The sequence below is a fragment of the Phalacrocorax aristotelis genome, chromosome 12 (genome assembly GCF_949628215.1).
Source record: "Phalacrocorax aristotelis chromosome 12, bGulAri2.1, whole genome shotgun sequence".
In the NCBI taxonomy this organism is placed as follows: domain Eukaryota; kingdom Metazoa; phylum Chordata; class Aves; order Suliformes; family Phalacrocoracidae; genus Phalacrocorax; species Phalacrocorax aristotelis.
Genome location: NC_134287.1, coordinates 134,722 through 156,483, shown reverse-complemented (window position 1 = coordinate 156,483; position 21,762 = coordinate 134,722). Strand labels below are relative to the sequence as shown.

General features: G+C 43.8%; 1 protein-coding gene across 1 annotated transcript; it reads right to left on the bottom strand.

Annotated features, from left to right (window-relative positions):
- Positions 1-871: 871 nt before the first annotated feature.
- Positions 872-21,240, bottom strand: MYOZ1 (myozenin 1). Its single transcript, XM_075107967.1, has 6 exons — positions 21,000-21,240; positions 18,783-18,884; positions 16,972-17,153; positions 4,395-4,629; positions 2,267-2,426; positions 872-1,436 (listed from the first exon to the last, which is right to left on the bottom strand). Exons 2-6 carry the CDS (start codon positions 18,856-18,858, stop codon positions 1,205-1,207), a joined length of 885 nt encoding a protein of 294 aa, XP_074964068.1. The 5' UTR covers positions 18,859-18,884; positions 21,000-21,240; the 3' UTR covers positions 872-1,204.
- Between the last annotated feature and the right edge of the window lie 522 nt (positions 21,241-21,762).

The window sequence follows — 21,762 nt, the reverse complement described above, 5'->3', positions numbered from 1 at the left end:
ATAATCATCCAAACAGAATAAAAATCAAGTATATGGCATTTCTAGACAAGGAGGAGAAACTCCTAAATTAAAAGTACTTCAGTGGAATCTGTCCCTGTAAATAAGCTGTTTAGCCCTGTTTATAAGCAGCAATGTTGATCTAAAGAAGGCACCAGGACAGAGAATTGCAAATCAGTCTCCATGCAAGCTGAGCTAGCGTATGGTAGTTAAATGGCAGTCTAGTATGTTAACTGTCAGAGTGTAAATGTTCATGAAACACAAGACCATGTAGAAAAATAAAGCTCTTCAATGGTTTTCCACAGTGCCTGCCTTTCTTCCTATATGTGTGGCATTGATAAAGCTGTTATAAGAAATGGAATAGACTTTGATGCTGTGTTTCAATAAGTAATGGACTGTGGTGGGTGTCAAATTACTTCTATTGTATTTAAAGCTTTTTCTTTCTTGCTCTGTAACTATGGGCAAGTCATCTCACTTGGGTGTGCCTCTGTTCTTTCCCAACCTACTGCCTTCTTTGTGTGAAAAAACCCCTCCTTAAGCTATTGCCTGTTTTATACTCTGGAGAATCAGGGAATCTTAGGTGACAGTGAAATACTTTAATCAGTCTGTTACACTGACAGGCTGACTTGCTTTTTTATCTCTGATGTCGTTATGATTACCTGTATAATTTCCTCTCAAAGTCATCATTCTTCACCATCAGTTTTGCAGTATTTATCCAGGCCACCTTGATGAATACCTACCTTATCATACCCTACCATACCTATCCCCATCAGTCCCCGATCTTGCTTCCAAGTCTAGTTGTGAGACTGAAACTTTTGTTATTGCTAATCCACAAATTGATTCAGCAGCATTTTTTAAAGAGACAAACACAGACTTTTCTTCCTTAGTGTTTTATTACTTGTTAATATATGACAAAACAGATCTATTGTGGAGCAGACAGGCAGCATTTAGCATTGCTAAACAGAAAAACACTTACTAGTTTTGCCCTTTTATGCCCTGATGAACAAAAAGCTCCTTTGCCTCAAACTGTTTCTGATATGGATTAATACCACAGCAAAGATAAGTTTAGAACCTGCTAGGAACTTCTCTGGGCTAATGGCAAAAGAAAGGAAGGGCTGACAGAACTAGGGTTGCACTTTTCAGCTCCTTTCTATCAACTTGCAAATAGAAAGGGCTGAGAAAAAGGGAAGGCCTTGGCACTGGGGATTTATAGCTCTTCTGTTTCACCACTCCTTTGCACATTGACCTCAATATGGTACTCAGAGGAGTCTCCTGAAGGCATCCAAGGTATTGGGGTTCTGTTGAAGGAGGGTCTGTTGCTGAAATTTTGATTATATATCATGAGGGATTCTGGAAGCAAAGGGCAGATATCAAACTGAGGCACTTTGAAGGTCATCCTTTTGGCTGCTTTCTCATAACCCCCGTATGGCATGGCAGTCCTGGCATAGGGGAATACATGGAGTTAGCGAACAGAGCATAGGTAAACAATGGGATTTAGAAAATAAGTAATCAAAGTCCTGAGATTGTAAATTTTATCACTGTTGCAGTTGGCTGGCCAATAAATCCTTCCCAAGAACATATATGTATCTATTGCTTATGTACTAAAATAAGATTTAAAACCAAAACCCTGCTTCTCTGCTCACGTGCACTTCCTTCACCCCTGTTGCATCAATCTCCATCAAACCATACACCTTTCACATCTGCTGGTACCCTGTACATGTAGGAGGCAGAGGCTGCATTATTGCAGAAATGAGTGGGATTTGGGCTTGTTCTGGGTACTGATGTGCTCAGGCAATGGAAGTGGGTGGCAAAATTATATATAGAGGTTAACAGAAAGTTGTTACTGCCCTAGAAATATTTGTAAAACTTTCAGTTCTTACCAGAATCAGCAGGAAGATCCTGCTTCTTATCTGAAGTACTGTGAAGTATATGGATTCTGATCATAGTGATTTGAACTCTTGAACTTTAAATGGCTGCAGTAATAAACAGTGGCAAGCTAAATCTCCCCAGTCAAATGGGGTGACAAAGAAAGGGAAATAGGATTAAAGTCCTCATATCCTGCTGTGCAGGTTTTCTGTCCATAAGCTGAATCTCTAGCTCTTAATGTATTTTCTCTTTGTAGGCCTCCAAACATTTCATCCACAGGAGACTCTGCTAAGCAACATGACATGCAACCTAAACTTATTTACATTGCAGAGGACAGGAGAGCTATGGCCAGGGTTACTGTGTTTTCTCATGCTAAATAAACTGAATATCCAAGAAGGCTTACCGGTTAAAAGACTTGTAATGGGGGAAAACAGCTTTGGGACTAAATGACAGTAAATCAGTGGTGAACTGACTTTTGTCTTCGGGGCTGATACCCATTGCTCGTTCCCAGGGGGAGATGTAAGTTTTAAATATAGTGATGTTTTTGCCTCCTGACTTTCCATCTGTAAACAGAGGAAGGTAAAACACTCTAGTTAGATGGCACTTACTCTAAATATATTGTCTTTCATTATTCTGCTATTGAAGTTGAGATACCAGATTTATTTCCAGATTCTGTAACTCCTAGATCAAGTCCAAGATTTTATGGTTACAATTCACTTTAAAAAGACTGTCATACACCACTTCCATCCTTATCCACAGAAGCAGGGGTACCACAGTTTAAGAGCCACTCACCAGAAATTTACATTAGAGCATATATTTGAAAGCTGATTTTTCATTGTTCTGTCTGGTTGCTCAAATAGATACCTCTTACCCCAAGAACCAATGTCCTTACCCCATTATCTCTTTCCTTACCTCAAGGGAAGCTTTATACAAGGCAAAATGCTATCTAATTTCATAATTTACTTCTCTTTTCCCTGTCTGATATAACCCTTCACGTAAACCACATCATCGTCGTAATATGCACCAAAGCCCTGACCATAAACTCCAAAACTAGGCTAAAACTCCTCTCCTCTCCTCTCCTCTCCCCCCCTCCCCTCCCCTCCCCTCCCCTCCTCTCCTCCCCTCCCCTCTCCTCTCTCCTCTCCCAGTTGTGTATTTTACCACCTTGCTAATAAGAGAATTGGTTGTGTATTGATACATAGCACAGTTTTAAGATTCTCATCCTTTAGAAACGTTGAAACTCCTTAGCAATGACTTCTGTTTAGCTCGATTAGGGTAGATGGGAATAATAGGTTAATAGAGTTAGACATTCTTGTGCTTTCATATTGCTGTAGTTTGTGTAGAAAACATAAATCCTTATGAATTACGTGGCAAAGAATGAACACTATTACTCTTATCTGAAACTTTCTTCTTTATCACACCTCCTTTCTTTGTCTCGCTTATTTTCTTCAAACCTTGCCAAATCCTGGGCTTTTCTGGTTTCAGAGAATTGCAGACTTGTACAAGAATCTCATTTCATTGAAAACAAAACAAACCAAAAAACAACTACCCCCCTCTCTGTGTGAAGGACTTAAACTAAGCAGTTTAGAAGTAAATCGAATGCTAGGGTTGAAAAATAAAAGCAGTTGTGATGCACCTCTGCAGTAAAGCTATGGGATGATGTTAATCCTCCTTCCCCCTGCGTGCAGAAATAGGATAACAATGTAGAAAAACCTTCTATAAGAAGACAGAGAGTCTACACAGATTTCTTTTTTCACAGGGATGCCCAGAAATGTAAAAGAGATACTTTTACTACATTCTTGATATAGAATGCATATTCTTCCAGAATGTAAATGAAAAACTTTGGATTTAACAAGACACCTGTTTGGTCACTTATGGCAGTGGTTCCTGGTTCCCAAGTAAATTTGTTTTTTGTTGTAAAATCCCATAGGGACTGTTAAAATAACAATTTCACTTGCTGATTTTCCTACAAGGGATTTGGTTCTAGAGGTTTCTGGCCAAACCAAACAGTGAATAAAATTAAGCAAGGACTAAATTAAATGAGAAATACTTTTACTTGTAAAGATATTGCTTCAGTAGACCAGTGGTGATCGCCAGATAACTTTTTGAAATATGGGTGTTCCTTTCTGTATATTATCCAGAAAGTGCTGTTTGTTTAGGTGAAAACCTTGATTTGAAATCAGAGCTGCACTAAAGAGCTACTCTCCAGTAGCAGTCAGTGTGAAACCCTTGAAAGGAAGGGGTATGCCATACTGGCATACTGCTGTATCAGCTCAGTAATTAAGTTTCCTATCACTTCTTTGGTCCAGCCAAGGCAGGTATTTCTGCTTCTTGCCTATGATTGAGCACCACAGAAGCATGCAAACAAAACTATCAAGCTAAAGGCAGTTCAGCTTTTCTAGACTTTGCAACGGTACTTAGTTTGGAAGAATTCAGGTTTTAATCAAATTAATTTACTTGTCCATAAGAGTAAGGTTGGCATGAGCTCTGATCACTTTAGCTATTTCTTGGTCTTGCAGAGAGATACTTGCCTTTCTCAGTACCACTGCCTCCTTCTCCACCACTTCCAGCTGATTTCCCTGCATGCTCCCCTTCGCTGTCCCCAGGGCCTCCTTTGCTTCCAGGCTTAAGAGGAACAGCGGGATACTGCTGCTTACTGGAGCCATGCTGCCCAGCTGTCACTCCTCCTACCATCCGCCCGTGGGCATAGCCATGAGCATCTTCCCCATAATGCCCTCCCGGTGGGATGAACTTCTGAAAGTGATCCTAGGACAGGAGAAAACAGAGTAGGAATCCCTGTTACAGGACACGGTCCATTCACATTTGCAGGGTTGGGTCCCAGAATGTGAAGTCCCTGTGGCTGGTATGCACACACGCGCACGCACACACACACATACACACACACACACCCCACCCCTGCCCCCTGGAGATCAGGGCTTTTGGCACGGTGATCGCTGGCTTTTTGAGCCTCATTTTTGCACCCTTTTGTGCTTTGCCGTGCCCCCAGGCACATACACCCCTCGGTAGGGGAGGGGTGGGAGAGGCAAAACAGAGGGTCCGCAGCCAATGAGGTGCCTTGGTTCAGAGAAGCTTCTGGATCATGACTGGTTATGACACAGCTCAGATCCGACCCAGGGTATCTATGGGGTGCCGCTGGACACCCCCTCGGAGCAGCCTGCTTGGAGCAGAGCACCTGTGCTCGGAGCCTCTTCCCCTGGGCTGGGATGCCACCTAAGGAAACTTCCCAGGACTGAGTGCCCTCACCTGCTTTTGGGTGAGTGATTCCTTCTGGATATATCCTTGAGTGAGCCCTTGCCCCCCACCCACCCCCAGCTAGTGATTACACCTGGGTACCCAGGAAAGGGAGAGAGCTCCTTCTGTGAGCGTCTGTGTACTTTGGACCATCATTCTTGTGTGTAAACAGCAGTAATAATACCCCGACTGGCAACTTGAACCTGTTATCTGTTAAATGTTATTGGAGGGTTGGTTGAGTTCAGTTTACCTGTGTTTCTCATTGGGTTTTGTTGTGGTTTTGGCTATTTCGTGAAATAAAGTTGTTTGAGCTTGACCTTTGTTTAGTGTACCTCTGTGACACTCCCAAGTCCCCGTGATCTGACCAGTTTCATGTCTCAGTTACAAAACCAGTGGCAGAAGTTCATGTGAGTTATTCTCTATGTTCAGTACAGGAGCAGTTGTAGAACAGCAGCACAGGCAATGGAAGTGTGCCTTTTAGTGGATACCTCATAGTCACATGATCTGGGTGAGAAGAGAGGGATTCGTGTATTGTCCCCAGCAGTGATCAGTATGAACTACAGTAGGACGTGAAAGGAAATACACCTTTTGCCAGAGGAGGTAAGGGTCTAGACAGAGATACATTGGCTAACCTTTAGGAAAGCAAGCTGGACAAGAAATAGTGTTTTCATGTTAAGGTTAAGATAGCCCAGCAAAGTCAGCTCAGTTATGGTGTGGGAGCTAAGTGTTAAGGGCACCAGAACAACAGGGTACCTGTGACAACATAAAAGCCTGTATATCTGTTCTCCGTATATATGAAGGTCTGCATGGAGAGGGGTATTTACACATTGAGAAAGACTGAAGAAATAGCAGCCTGGGAAAACATGAAAGACTTCCTGGACACCACAAAAGGAAAATTACAGAAAGGAAGAGTTTTGTTTGTAGCAGTATGTGCATTAACAAACAAATCTAACCAGCAGCAAGGCAAGAAAACACGCTGTATCCATCAGTAAAATCAAGTTGGGCTTATTGTCCAGGCCATCTGTTCTCCCTAGTCCAGGCTAGAAGGCACAACCCTTGCAGTACATAGTGAAAGAGCGAACGTTCTGTACAGGATTTATAGACCCTGTGGTGCCAGCACAAGGCCCTGTCTTTGCACACAGTAATTTTAATAAATACCTGTCTGGAACAGAAACTGGTATAATATGTTTGGAAAATTTTTTATATATTGGTCATAGGTGAGATGGAAGCTTGACTCCTATCATGTATGAAAAAGTATCTCGTGTGTATTACAGTCCACACAGCTCTATAATACAAGCAACCTGGGTTATATGTCACATGGTCTTTCCTGTTGGACTAGCATACTGGCTATAGATGTGCAAAGATGTAACAAATACAGCTGAAGCTGAATGCATCTGTGGTTCCTTGTGCTGCAGTTCTGCTTGTATAGATGCATCTCAGGCAGTCAATGGAAGACAAGAGTGCCAACCTCAGTGCTGGCTCTCAAAGGGTTAAGGCTTTCTCAGGGCTATTACACCTAGTACGGTTTAGCAAAAAGCAGCTTTCCAGGCTGTAAACAGGCTTCCAAGGCCAGCTGTTTGGTCAGCTAAAAATAGATGAGAAATGAAAACCCCGCAAGGCTCAAGGCTGAATTATCTAACCCTCTGCTCCCTGTGTCTCCAGCAACAGTGTCCAGGATTTCACAGCAGGTCACCAGGCTGCAACCCAGGCAGCCAGCCAGCTGCAGGCTGGAGTGGCAGATCTGGTGCCCCCAGAGCCTTTACAGACTGTCTGTCCTTCTCCTAGCTGTAGGGAATTCCCTTTTTAGGAACAGAGGAGATAATGTTCCCCTGAATGTCAGGAAGCACTGAGAAGGGAGCGGATTGTGAGCATTAAGCCGTACACAGGAGCTAGCAGGGCAATCTGTTCAATTATGCGTGGGAGCTATGTAGCTGTAAAAAGGCAAACTGAAAACGGGTTTTCCTGAGGACTAGGGGTCAGAATGAGGTTATTCTCAAAACTTTGATATGTATGCAAGGTTAATGCTTCTACTGATTTGCTCAGCAATTTCAAAACAGGATTTGCGTCTGTTTTCCTTCAAGTTTCACCCATGCTGTGTGCCCTTCCTGAGAATTAAATGCTTATTTCTCTTTTCCTCAGGTTACTTACATGCACTCTTCTGCCAAAAAAAAAAAAAAAAAAAGGTCACAAACCATCAGCATAACATGAGCTACAGTAAAAAAGGGCTGGTTTGGTTTTGTACACAGCAGTATTTGACATGATCAAGAAGGGGCATCATTGTCATCTGGTGATACTTTAAATTTCAGTATTGTCACTAAGCAGGAGTGAAGTTCCTCTGAAACACAAAGTCTCCTCAGGAAAGCCACACCTAAATCTTATTTAGATGCAAATGAAATTAGTTTGATTGGTTTCAGGCTAGTTCCTGATTCTTCATGGACCCACTGGGAAGACACCCTATGTTCAGCAGACATCTCCATTCAGATAGGAAAGACCCATTTTCCATGCAATATCACAGTCTACTAACCTGCTAGAATAAAAATATACTTTTCTTTAGTTTTACCCACCACAATAGATTGTCTTAGCTCAAATGAATAGGATAATCTTCTTTTTCTATAACAGAAGGCAAAGGCAAATTCATCCTTTTGAAATCTTGAACCTCTGTGGATTCAAATGAGCTCATTCCAAGAGAGTGGAGCTCAGGAAAGGCCAGCCTCAAGCAGGAGTCTCAACGTAGTCAAAGCTGAGTAGGTGCAGCTTTGTCTCTGGTATTTAGAGCATGCCCCTGATCAGGGTGTTTGGAGTGAAATACAGCTTACGCTTGAGGGGAATGCATGTCTTGGGCCATTGCTTACAGGATGTGGAGTTTTTACACATATGCCTATTCACATCACAAAACGGACATCTCAGGGTTGATTGACCCTGCTGGTGGAAGTCACAGGAGGGAGGCTGAAGAGTGCCGACTCCGAAGGCTGATAACCTTCTCCTGTAGGCTCTGGGGCAGATCACACGGTTCCTCTCTGGTAGGGTCTGCCATGTCTGTGCATTGCTGGAGGTAGTGCATGTTACTAGTACCTAGGCATCCCTAAATCTACTCTAACAAGAGAACAATTGTGGCAAGTTAATGTGATGTGTAGTCCCCTGGGTTGTCTAAAAAAATTGGACTTATGTCTTTGAAGTCCTTAGTGCTAGCAAGAGCTTGATCCTGCAGACTGAACGCCTAGATGGATGAATTCTGAATTCTCTAGAGCTACTGCGCACATCTCATGAAAAATAGATCATGAAAGATGATCCAACTAATGGAGCTGAGATCTCTAAGTATCTCGAGGCCCTGACGTCACTCCCCCAGAGAAGACACTGTGTGCTCCCCTTCTGCTCCTTGCTGTGCCCTAAAGAGAATGATTGAGGCCACCAAATGTGTTTCTATTTCCACCTCACCGATAAAGAGCTTCCCAAAGGTTTGATGCCTATGTGGTTACTAACGCTTCTGAAGTTACTCTGACTGCATCCTTTCAGTGGCAGCTACTCAAATGCTTCTTAATGGTGGGATGGGAGATTTAAAATTCAGATGCTTGGAGAGTCTCATAAACTGCCTGCTGTTTTATCAAAGTGTGTGCCTCAGTCCTTAATTTGGAGTTGCATAGCCTTGAACCTATGATGTACTTAAAAAAAAAAAAGGATGAAAATAAAAATAACCTCAGCTGTTAAAGTATCTTAAGCAGTTTGCACAGCAGTTCACACAGGCCGGGCAAGCAGGAGGGACTCCCCAGACCACTTGTACATCTACAGGCCAGGCAGGTGTTTTGGTTTCTGGCGAAATGGTGGGCACGCGCCTCAGAGCTAAAACCACTGTTCCTACAGCAAAAGCCCCTGAGACATCTGATGCATCCACCCAGATGGATCTGGTAAGGCAGGAAACATCAGTACAGGCAGTGGGTTGCAGCAAATGCCCAAACCCCTCTCCTGATGAAAATGTAAGTACCTGCATGAGGTGTGCATGGGTTGACAACCTGTTATGTCAGTGGCTGAACTGCAAGGAACAGTTAAGAGGCTGTGCAGTATTAGAGGAGCTGAGGCAGAGATAGGCAGGTGGTTTCAGAATCATGTTCCTGTGGCTGACACCGCCGAGAATGAGGCACCACGGACCCTGGTGACTCACAGAAGCAGGACTCCACATCAGCCTGCACCCTCCACCATCACAATCAGAAACAGATATGAAGCCTTAATGACTGAGGACACCCATGAGCAAGGTCTGCAAAGTCCCCTGCAAGGGAAAACTGTACCAGCAACACACAGTGGACATAGTAAAAAGAAACGACAAGTGCTCGTGGTGGGTGACTCTCAGTTGAAGGGTACTGAGGCACCTATCTGCAGACCTGACAGGGAGCCACGAGAGGTACGCTGCCTTCCAAGAGCCAGGGTTCAAGACGTGGCCGAGAGGGTGCCACAACTCATCAAAAGAACAGACTACTATCCACTGCTACTATTTCATGTAGGCATGAACGACACTGAGAGCCGTAACCTGGGTAAAATCAAGGAAGACTTTTGAGCCCTGGGGGAGCAAGTGAAAAACATTGGCGCCCAAGAGATCTTCTCTGCATTTTGCCAGTTTGAGGGAAGGGAGCAGCCAGAAACAGGCACATAATGTATATCAACTCCTGGCTACAAGGCTGGTGCCACTGTGAAGGGTTTGGCTTTTATGACAATGGGGTGTTCTTCAATGACGACAACATGCTAGGGAGGGATGGAATCCACCTGTCCAAAATGGGTAAGGGCATCTTCAGCAGGACGCTGGCTAATTTGGTGAGGTGGGCTTTAAACTGAAGGACTTGGGGGTGGGAACCATTGCGGAAACGCTCACACCAGCACATCCAACGGGGCAGTAAGTCAGGCCAAGCAGTGCGGTGACAAATGTTCTGTAGCTGTCTCCCAAGAGGGGAAACAGAGGAGTAATCACCTCAAGTGTATGTATAGAAACGCACACAGTCTAGGAAACCAACAGGAGGAACTGGAGCTCCGTGCCCACTCAGAAGGGTATGACATCATAGGAGTAATGGAAACATGGTGGGACAACTCAACTGGCTGGGGGATCGCAATGGACGGTTACAGGCTCTTTCGTAAGGACAGGCAGGGTAGAAGAGGTGGAGGAGTTGCACTCTACGTTAAAGAAAACCTCGAATGTATTGAAGTCAACTATGGTGATTGCGGCTGCTCTATCAAATGCCTCTGGGTTGAAGTCAGAGGGGTCATCTCCAAGCAGGACCTCACAGTGGGCATCTGCTGCTGACCTAACCACGATGCCGATGCCGACGAAGAGATACTTGGGGCACTAAAGCAAGCTTCTGGACAACAGAACCTGGTCCTTATGGGTGACTTCAAGTACCCAGACATCGGCTGGAAGAACAGTACAGCAGCTCGCATGTCATCCACCAAGTTCCTGGAATGCGTAGAAGACTGTTTCCTCATACAAATGTTAGATGTGCCAACCAGGAAGGAGGCGCTGCTGGACTTGCTATTCACAAACCGAGAAAGCCTGCTTTGTAATATCTCAGTTAGTGATAGCCTTGGCTGCAGTGACCACAATATTGTGGAGTTGGGGATCCTGCTGAGCATGCCGAAGGTCAGCTCTAAGACAAGGGTTCTGGATTTTAGAAGAACTAACTTCAGCTCATTCAGGGCTCAGTTGGGAGGGATTCCATGGGATGCTTCCATGGAAGATAGAGGAGCTAGCGCGTGCTGGGAGTTCTTCAAGAACTCTCTCTTGGACGCACAAACCCAGTTTATCCCCTATAAAGGAAAGGGAAGTAAGCAGAGCAAGAAGCCCCCTTGGCTCAACCATGACCTCCTGGGTCTACTCAAATCCAAAAGCGAAGCATACCAGAGATGGAGATGTGGAGGATTATCCGTTGAGAGCTACAAGGGCATTGCCAGAGGGTGCAGAGATGCAGTTAGAAAAGCAAAAGCCCAGCTCGAATTGAAACTGGCCGTAGATGTCAAAAATAGCAAGAAAGGTTTCTTCAGGTATGTCAACCGCAAGCAGAAACAGAAGGAAAACACAGGCCCACTGTTAAACAGAACAGGAGAGTCAGTCACCAACGATGCCGAAAAGGCAGAGGTCCTCAACACTTTCTTCACCTCTGTCTTTACCAGTACTGTCGGGTCCCAGGCTTTGGGAATGAAGTTCCCGGTTGATCCAAACACCAACCCACCATCAGTGAAGGAAGAGTTAGTACGTGAATTATTACAGGAGCTTGACCCCTACAAATCAATGGGCCCTGACGCCATCCTCCCAAGGGTGTTGAGAGCTGACTGACGTCATTGCGAGGCCACTCTCCATAATCTTTGAGAAGTCATGGAGAACGAGGGATGTCCCAGAGGACTGGAGGAAGGCAAATGTTACCCCTATCTACAAGAAGGGCTCGAGGGAGGATCTGGGTAACTATAAGCCCATCAGCCTTACTTCAATCCCTGGGAAAGCTATGGAACGAATCCTCCTGAGGGCCATCACAAGTCAAATGAAGCATGTGATTGGGTAAAGCCAACATGGCTTCACTAAGGGCAGATCATACTTGACCAATCTGGTGGCCTTCTACGATCAAGTGACTTTCCTGGTTGACATGGGGCGGGCGGTGGACATTGTGTACCTGGACTTCTCCAAGGCTTTTGACACGGTTCCCCACGGCCACCTCCTGGAGAAATCAATGTGTTATGGCCTAGACAAGTGGTCTGTGCAGTGGGTGGGGAACTGGCTGACAGGCCGCACCCAAAGGGTGGTGGTAAGTAGCTCTTTTCAAACTGGCAACCTGTCACGAGTGGGGTCCCCCAGGGATCGATATTGGGCCCAATGTTATTCAACATCTTCATAAGTGATCTGGAGAACGGGATCAAGTGTAGCCTGATGAAGTTTGCAGATGACACCAAACTGAGTGGGGAAGTAGACACTCCAGAAGGGAGAGCTGCTCTGCAGGAGGATCTGGATAGGCTGGAAGAGTGGGCCAACCAGAACCTTATGAAGTTCAAAAGGAGAAGTGTAAGGTCATGCACCTGGGAAAACATAATCTGGGAGAGCAGCACAGACTGGGATCCACCTGGCTGGAGAGCAGCTCTGTGGAAAGGCACCTGGGGGTCCTGGTGGGGGGAAGCTCAACATGAGCGAACAGTGTGCTGCTGTGGCCAAGAAGGCCAACAGGATGCTGGGTTGCATCAAAAAGGGCATCACCAGCAGAGATAAAGAAGTCATTACCCCGCTCTACTCAGCGCTTGTCAGGCCACACCTGGAGTACTGTGTACGTTTCTGGTCCCCTCTATAGAAAAAGGATGTGGACAGTCTGGAAGGGGTCCAGAGAAGGGCCACCAGGATGATCAAAGGACTGGGAAGCTGCCATACGAGGACAGGCTGGGAGAGCTGGGTTTGTTCAGCCTTGAGAAAAGGAGGCTCAGAGGGGATCTCATCACCACGTACCAGTACTTAAGGGGTAGCTACAAAGAAGATGGAGACTCCCTTTTTACACAGAGTCACATGGAGAGGACAAGGGGGAATGGACACAAGTTGCTCCTGGGGAGATTCTGATTGGACACGAGAGGGAAGTTTTTCACAGTGAGGACAGTCACCATTGGAATAATCCCCCCGGGGAAGTGTTTGACTCAGGCACGTTGGGCACCTTCAAGAGTTGTCTGGACAGGGTGCTGGGCCATCTTGTCTAGACTGTGCTCTTCCCAGAAAGGTTGGACTAGATGATCCCTGAGGTCCCTTCCAACCTGGGATTCTGTGATTTCACAGTTGGTGTTTTAACTTACATGAAGAGACCTGTTGACCTGAAGTCCAGCAGAAATTACTTGCCAACATATGTTCAGCTTGTTTTCATACAAGCATTGCCAAGATGTGGAAACTGCATTTATTTTAACTTGTGGACAAGTCTCAGAAGGTATCAAGGTATGGTTTTTGTTTGTGGGCCTGGGTTTTCCTGATGTACTACTGCTGATAATTATCTACTCAGGTATTGGTTATTCCACTTCCTAATGGTTTTAATTTAAGATCTGGTAGGTAAAGCAGAAAGAGGGAAAAAAGTTCAAAAGAGACAAATCAAGTCTTTCTGTAAACTGTATCCTGCATGCAACCCAAATCAGGCCACAGGTCTAGCAGAAAGACCATTTTTAAGGATCCTCACTGGAAGAGAAACAGTGTAACAGCAACAAAGAAAAAGCATAGCTGTGGTTTTATTTTCAGCTTCCACTTGATGATAGCAGTAAGGTCTTACACAGAGGTTCCCAAAACAGAGGTGGGACCTTGAGAGGAGTTAGGGCAAGAATGAATGGGGCTGTAAGGCTAGGAAACATAGTTTCACATAATCTTGATGTGTTTGAGGCCAAACAAATTTAGCATTGTGATGTGCATAAAAGGTCCATGAACTGCTGATCTATTAATTACTGAACAGTAGAGTGGGATTTAGGAGATCCTGAGATAAGACTGACACCCTCTCTATGCTTTTGTCTGATTCGTTAATCTACCCCATGATTCAGTTTCACCATTAGAAAATAAATGTAGTAATTTCCTTCATGCTGTAGTTGGTCAGATGCTGCAGTAGTAGAGCACGTAGCAAGATAGGATTTCATCATGATCTGTAGTCAGTAGTAAATTGCATCTTGCAGCTCCACAATGAAGTTGATAGTATCCTCTGAGACATGGAGAGAACCACAGTCCCTGCAACAGGGTGGCACAGCCTAGGATGAGAAGTCCTTCTTCTGATTTACTAGAGAGGGTTCAGCAGACCCGACCACACTTTCTCCAGCACAGCACCAAACCAGGAGGATGTCACATGATCTCTCCCTGTTTGGCAGGATATCAGTGTGCTGAAAGTGTCAAATTCAGCCTTCCCTAAAGCATCCCCTTGTACTGTATATTTGCAAGATAAGAGGGTCACTACTGGAAATAGCTATAGAGTAAGTGGTGCATTTCATTTTGCTCACAGTGGGAATGGTCAGTCCTTTTGACTGTGGGTTTAGGTACCCTTTGCCTTTAACTGTATGGGTGGAGTCGCAGCAATGATAGAATGGCAGGTTCTCACTTTTGGGTGGAAGTGTCAGACATTCAGGCACACAGGATTATGTGTGTTTTCTCCAGTAAAAGGAGAGTGATCTGATTGCCCAGTGTGGTGGTTTGGCCTGAGGAGAAGCAGGAGGGTGGGTTGATGACATGACTGCTGAAATCTTCTCCCTTGTGTGGAATGTTTATGGCTACAGCACAGGCTTTTCTGGGACCCCTTACATGGTTTGGATTTATTTTTAATAAGCTTTCTCTTTGTGTGTTTTTATATTACAGTACCTTGCTGTTAAACTTTTTCTGGGGGAAAGGAGCATCCCAGACCTTTCTTGCCCTGCCTTGCTAAGTGTGTGAGAATATTCTAAGACAGTCAAGAAATCTATGATATAAAAGCAGAATACACACCACCAGCTTTAAATCTGTTCATTGTCCCACAGCCTTAAAAGCAGAAGGACTTCTTTGGGATGGGGAGCAAAGGACATGAAAATTAACTGTGAATGGGAAATAACTGAAAGTAGCAGTAGGAATTCTTTACTGTGCTATTATCTTCCTCCCATAGTTCCCTTTTGTTTAAGCCTTCTTTTGTGCAGCCTTTGAGCAGAGCCAGGAGCAAGAAAGGAAAAGAGCAGAAAGCTAATGAAATACTGCAATCAAAAGGGCTTTTTAATGGAAGTTATTTGGTGCTAAGGTTAGACATTGTCCTGATGGTTTGGAAGACAACAGTAAGGCCACAGATCTGTTGCCTTTACCTGCCCAAGAGCAACCAGCTCTCTGAAAGGATGGCTCAGTTGCTGTGATCCCTCGCTTTTCTTCTCACTGCTCTGACTGCCAGCAAAGGTGCTAACTCATGCTGGCTGTGGTGACGAGAGTAGTTATCCACAAAGGCAGTGGATGCAGCCTGGCAGAGTCCTGGCACAGAGCGCACAGGGCAGCCAGCAAATGGTTACAATTATGTTTGTGAACCTGCTAAGCTGGCCCTGAGCAAGGGCTGTAGGGCAGACTGAAGTCTTCCTGCCCTGACCAATGGAGTTTTGTTATCTCTACCATGAATGTTGAGAAAAGATGGCCCTGGAAGTGAACAATGGAGGATATTAAAGCAGAGTACCAGCTGCAGTTTGGAGACCATGCCATTGTTCTCATATAGCAAAGCCATGAAGAAAGGGTCTTGTCTAACCCCCAAATACATTTCTCCACAGCACAGTATCTTACTGTCCTGCTCAAAGAGCTTGGGAGCAGGGGTTTTCTTACAGAACAGGAGAGATTTACTTACAGGAAGGGTATGGAGTGAATGTCTGGTATGGATGAATAAACAAAGTAGGAAAAACAGCTAACAAAACAGAAGCAATTGTCATCAGCCTTTGTAATGTCAGTCTTGGAGGGACTCTGTGCATGTCCAGTTTTGAGTCAGTTTGTCACAACTCATTCGCTTTGTGTTTCTCCGGCTGGACACCCTTAAGTGACACCCTCAAATTTTGAAACTTTGGACTTCAGCCTTTTTACTCCCTCACCTTACTATTTTTCACTCCTCAATGCAGCAGATTCTGATATATAAACTTAGCCCTCATATGTTTTAGGAGCTCTGAGATTGCTGAGTATTTATAAAAACAGCCTGCATTTCTCTAGGATTTTCATCTGAAGAGTCCAAAGTTCAATGCACCATTCATTCTCACATCCTTTTCAAGAGATAGCTCACTGAAGACGTGAACTACCTAAAGCACAAAAAGATTAAGAAAATGCCTGAAGTCTAACGCCACCAGATATGTTTGCTATATCTCTGGTCTGTCATCTGACCTACTGTTGTAATTTTAATTACTTTTCTTTTTTCAGGCATTTTTCCACATCCTGCTTCCCAATTTGTCATTTTTAGAAGTAAACTACAAAGATTTATTTACTGCTGCTTTTGAAAAGATCAGAGGGCTAAAAAATAATGTGTTTTTCTTTGGCAGAACACTTTCTTCAGGTTGACTTTTATTGTTTTCCTTGGACTGGAAAATAGATGCCATAAGGGGGTAAAATGACACCAAATAAATTTTAAAGAATATCAGAAAAGGAGATGCTACGTCTAAATGCATATGAACCTGAAACATTTTCTATTTGTTTTACTGAACTGCTGACAATCATGTGAAAGAAGTTTCATTTGTGGAAGTTTAAGTATCTTCAGAAGACTTTATACCAGGCAACTAACTGTAGAGAGAAGTCAAAGATTAAGTAACAGTACTAACTCATGGGAAAGGGAAAAAAAAAGAATGTCTGAATTTATACACCACATCTGATAGGAAAATACTTTAGAAGAAACAAAAGTAGCTTCTAGCAAATGAACTGAAGATATTGCAGTGTCAGCGTAGAGGTTTCTGTCTGAATTTTCATTTATGGAACTTACTGCGGAAATCAGCAGAGGACTTTGCCCAGCAGGAAGCATAAAAGTGCATCCTAGGATAAAAATAGAACTGCACCTACTGGAGTGGAAGTGAAACCTAGATGGGTCATTTCCATCTTGCAAAGAAATGGAATGGTTACAAAACCAATTAGTCCTGACCTGTGCAGCTCTGAACACCTGCCAAACATGCAGTCCTCCCTTGTACTGAATTTTCTCATGTTTCTGCATGTGTGATACCAAGTATTTGCCAAAGGAAACTAATGCTGCTGTGGAAAGGAAATAAAACTTGTGTGTTTATACAATTTCAGCTTTTTCATTCACTACTTTGCTAGTAGATCTCCTCTACTCCCAGCCCATGAACATAGAGGAGATCTTGGGCACACTCCATTCCTGTTTCCTCTGGGTGTATGGAGCAGCTTTTTAGTTTTAATCTCCTACCTACCACAGAACTGTCGGTGAAGACATCAGGGTTATTCTCATAAATGAACTTCTCCACCCTCAGCTGACGTAATTTGAACATCTTTGATCCTTTGTTAGTGAGGAGAGAAAGCTCTTCTAGCATCACATCTCTGGGGATGCTGATCTTCTTCCCCAAGTTCAGCTTGGACACCTCTTGTGGCATGACTGCAAAACATTAAATGGGACACTTCAGGAAGTGCTCTGGTCCATTTCTTTTGTCCATTGCTTCCCAGCATCAGCAGCGACTTCAAAGCAGCCAAATTCTATTATAAATTAAGTTTTTAGGAAATAACCTATGCACCAAATTTTTACATTGATGATGCTTTGTATATAGATGGGTGAATTTACTCTGGATTGCAGTCAAGGCAAATCTGCACAGAGAGGAGAGTTGCATAAGGGTGGAGCTAGATGCTGGTGTCCCACATCTGAAGCACCTCAGTCAGAGCAGCAGGTTTCCTTAGTACTGCCTCAAAATGCATGACTGCCATGCCTGGTTACTGCCCTACACTTGCCTCCCCTCCTCTGGAATTAGATGAGTGGCAGTCAGCTCTTTGGATTGGGCTGACATATAATAAATAAAGACAACTTTGGCATGCTTTGGTTTAAACATTATCCTGAAACCATGGCAAGATTAAATATTATTAGATCAGCTTGTTCTTTTGTTTTAAGGAGAATTGTTAAAGAGAGAAGTAGTTGAAGTTCTCTTCAAGTCTTAATGTGCTGGTTACTTGACAAGTCCTTTTCCATTTAATTTGGTACCACCAATTCTACATCAAAGCAATGGATTCAGACATTTTCAGTGCAAAAGTCTTGCAGAAATGCAGATAAAGCTTTTCATTCAGAAACAAGCAACTTGTCCCAGGCTTTCTTTTTTCTATATTAAGCAAGGTTAAGACCACTTATCCACCTCTACATCTCATTTACAACAGAGAATGGATCTCTGTCCTAAACTAGTATAAAATTGGTATAAGTCCATTCATTTTATTAGACATTCTCTGAAGAAATTATTATTTTTTTAGCAAGCCAATTTTATATAGCACTATTTCATAGCACAGGAGGAAATTAACTGAAAATTGGATTTTTACTTACTTGCTTACTTGACTAAAGGATTAGAGACAAACAGCAAAATATATAACTCTACCCCTGCCCTTTTTGGAGGCTCAAGAAAGGGACAGCACTGAATGATTACTTTTCAAAACCTCTAAAAACCTTCCCCATGCTGTCAAAAGTAAAGAGAAGATAAGGCTATCACAGTTAATTAAAAGTCACCCTATCCAATACACAGGTATTTTGCAGAAAGAAAAGTGTCTCAGGTTATATTCTTCCTGCTGTATTACCCCCTCTAAGAGACTTCGATGTTTTCAACTAATGAATGCTAGAATCAAAGGAATTCTCTCACATACAGGAAAAACAAATTAGAGACAAAGGTTATAAGAGAGAGAACAACATAGAATATAACTAGGCACTGCAATATTCATACCCGTAAAAGATCATGTTCTCTTTCTGTTCACACTGGTGTGCATCCAAATTATTGGTGCAGGAGAATATGAGTTTACAAAGTGTAATCTACGTCAACATTTGACCTGAGTATGCGTGCCATGCTTTTGAACAGTAAATTAGAAAATGTGATGTGCTTGAAGGTTGAGCTTTAGTAATACTTGTGGCTCTGCCTCCTGGTTTGTTCACTACATGTCTTGCTCAGGGAGTTCAGTCAGACAGGGTGTGAAATTTTAAAGGCTGAAATGCAGGTTGAAATCCAAACAATTCTCATGTGTGCAGTTTTGCATATCTTACCTTCGTGTGTCAGCTTCCCAATGAGTTTAGTGGACTTTTTCCTTTTAACAGGAGCAGGAGTCCCTGCAAGGGGCATTCCCACAAAGGGTTCTCTGCTTCGTTCTAAACACACAAGGAAATGGAGAATGAAACATTGGAAAGGTGTTTATTTCTTGCCTCTCTTTTAGTTGCCATTTACAGTTAAGAGATACACAGCCATCATTTCACACGCAGGTTCTTTTCCACCCCTTCCACATGCCGGAGCTAGGAAATGGTATCATCCCATAGAGAATACCATTAACAGGCCATTCTGGTGTTCTCTGGAGACTTAGTGTTATGACACAAAATATGGCAGCAGATCACAGCAGAAGCATTGCCAAGGTGCCAGATAGACAGCATTGTCATCCAAAATAGGCATTTTGGTTGTAACATGGCAGTCTCCCTGCACCCACGTGTGCCACAGTTGTGTTCTGTTACCATCTTGTGCTGCAGTAACAGAATGCCAATTTGAAAATTCTATCATATATAATACCATTTATAATACCATGCAGTTATTGTTAGATGGTAATATATAGTTTTGTATGAAGATTTTTGATCTGTCCATGAGTTATTTGGGAGTGTTTTGAATAATGTGCAAATTTGGTTTGGAATTTAGATAAACCTATTAGAGTTAGAACAGGTATTCAGAAAACCACTAGACTGCAGGTTCTGGAAAAAAAAAGAAAAAGAAACAGACAAAAACCTTAAGTAATTCTGTCCAATATAACAGCTTCTGTGTTGTTACAGAAGGGCATAGGCAAGCTTGTTAAAGGAAAAGCTGTTTGCCGAAGTTGTTTGAAGTCACTTGCACCTCTATCTTATGTATTGATCTTAGCACACATCATTTTGAAGGGAGAAGGAGGGGAAGAGGGAGACTTCTTCTGGTACAGTGTTCCCCATCTCTGTCCCCAGGTAGGATGAGAGGTCTGTGCTGCAAAGTCAGGGAAAATTAGGAGAAATCTCAGCAATTCCACTTCAGGCAGTTTCTCAGATTCCTTGGGAGTTATCACACGTAATGTGAGTAGGGAAAATGTCTTGCCTTCACTTCAGCACTGTCCATACCCAAACAACAGCATATAAGGGGAGAGATCCTCACCTAATACAATATAATACAAGTAGAAATGAGAAAAGACCTGTTGGCTTCAGCAATAGCAGACAATAACTAATCATCTCTGTCCTTGTGCTTCTTTGCACTTCAGTTGCTTAAAATTTCAGAACTGAAGACATTGAACTCTGAGTTATATTTTAAAACTAGCAAGCAAACAGCTGGCTTTAGGAGTTTGTACATTTCCCTTGTTGTGATCAAGACATTTTTATCTCCTATTTTGCAGTTTCATTCTACCTTTTGCAACATAGTTTTTGTGTGATGAGGTGATGACAGCCGCTAAAAGAAGCCCAGCCACAGCAAACCAGCTCCAATCACATTGGCAGATACTCTCTTGGATTAGTTTTTCCTTCAGATTTCCAAGGTTTTCTTTTTACTGATATGCTGCCTATGTAGTTCACATCATAAAAGAGCCCATCGTGGTGTCTTCCCAAAGCAAGCGTGAGCAGGTGCAGCCATAAAGCACATAGTGCAGATGGACATCTGCTTGGCTATATAAAAGAAGCAGGCCCAGCTTGACAGGAAAGGGGCCATGCTGCCAGGAGCAAGAGGGGTGGGAGGTTATGCCCCATCTGATGGGTCATAAGACTGGCAAAACAGAGGAAATCATCTGTATGCCCCAAATGTGGACTCCCTGGGGTAAGGCAGAAAGGACTGGCCATGGTGGGGAGTTGTGCACAGGCATTCCCAAGGAGCTGCGAGGGCAGTCCATCCCATTCTGCTGTCCTCCTTTACTAATCCAGCAGGACTGGGGATTGGAAAACCTGCTGCATGCAATTGGTCTAGCATAAGGAAAGGGGCATCAGTCTTTCACTAAGGACAGGGTCCAGAGCTACACTGCGACTACTACTCTTTCAGCCACTCCACTGCAGGGAAGCTGCTGGAGCCTCAGTCCCCATCCTCCCCATTAGCCTGTACATCAAACCAGGGCCACAATTATCCTTCTGTCTCCTGAGCATTATCCCTTGTTTCAATTTCTCTGTCTTCTTCATTGGTCTTTGGAGCAGTCATCTCCTTGTTTTTGCTGCAAACCAAACCAGTCTTTACCTTCTCCAGCACCTGCTCTAAACTATTTTCCTGCCCAGTCAACTCACCTCAGGCTTGCAGTACCAGGCTCAGACCAGCTCACACGTCTACCCCAGAGCTCAGCAGTGGGCTGCTTCCTCCCAGCCCGTCTAGGTGCTGCTGGGGGAGGCTTGTTCAGCAGCCCCACTCACTCAGGGTGCCCGGGCACAGGCAAGCTCTGCCCAGCACAAAGTGCTGATGCAAAGTGCTGTGAATTTGACTCCTGAAGGCTGCTCGCACAGGCATCCTGTGGTTATTAATAGCCAACAGCCAGACGGCAGAGTCTCAGATAGCACCGTGACAGCCCTGAGGAGAGGGGAAAGGAAAAAGTTACTTCTCAGGCCTCCTGCAGTCACCCTCAGTTCCCAAGAAGACCAGGCACTCCGTAGGTGCCTCAATTCTTTCTCCTCTCTGTACAAATCAACATGCCATTCCCCTTCCTCCTCTTATTACATGTTAATGCAATTCATAAAACCTAAATATCGTGTTTGTCAGTAATGCCTCAAAAGCTCTCTTGGGTCTTACTCTGTTGTACACCCTCCTTCTGCCCCCTCCTCACTCCATCATTCAACCCAGTGTCCCCTAGGTTCTCATACATAATTCCTAAAACGCCAGGCATTCAAATAATACATCAGAAAGCACAGAAGAAAAATAATTGCATGCATGAAGCAAGAAGTAGTAGGAAAACCACAAAGTCTAGAAAGCTATTTACAGAGTTCTAGGAAGTAGCTGTGTAATGTGTATGGGAAACCCAGCAGAATCAAATAGCAAGGTAACTGATTTCCTGATTCA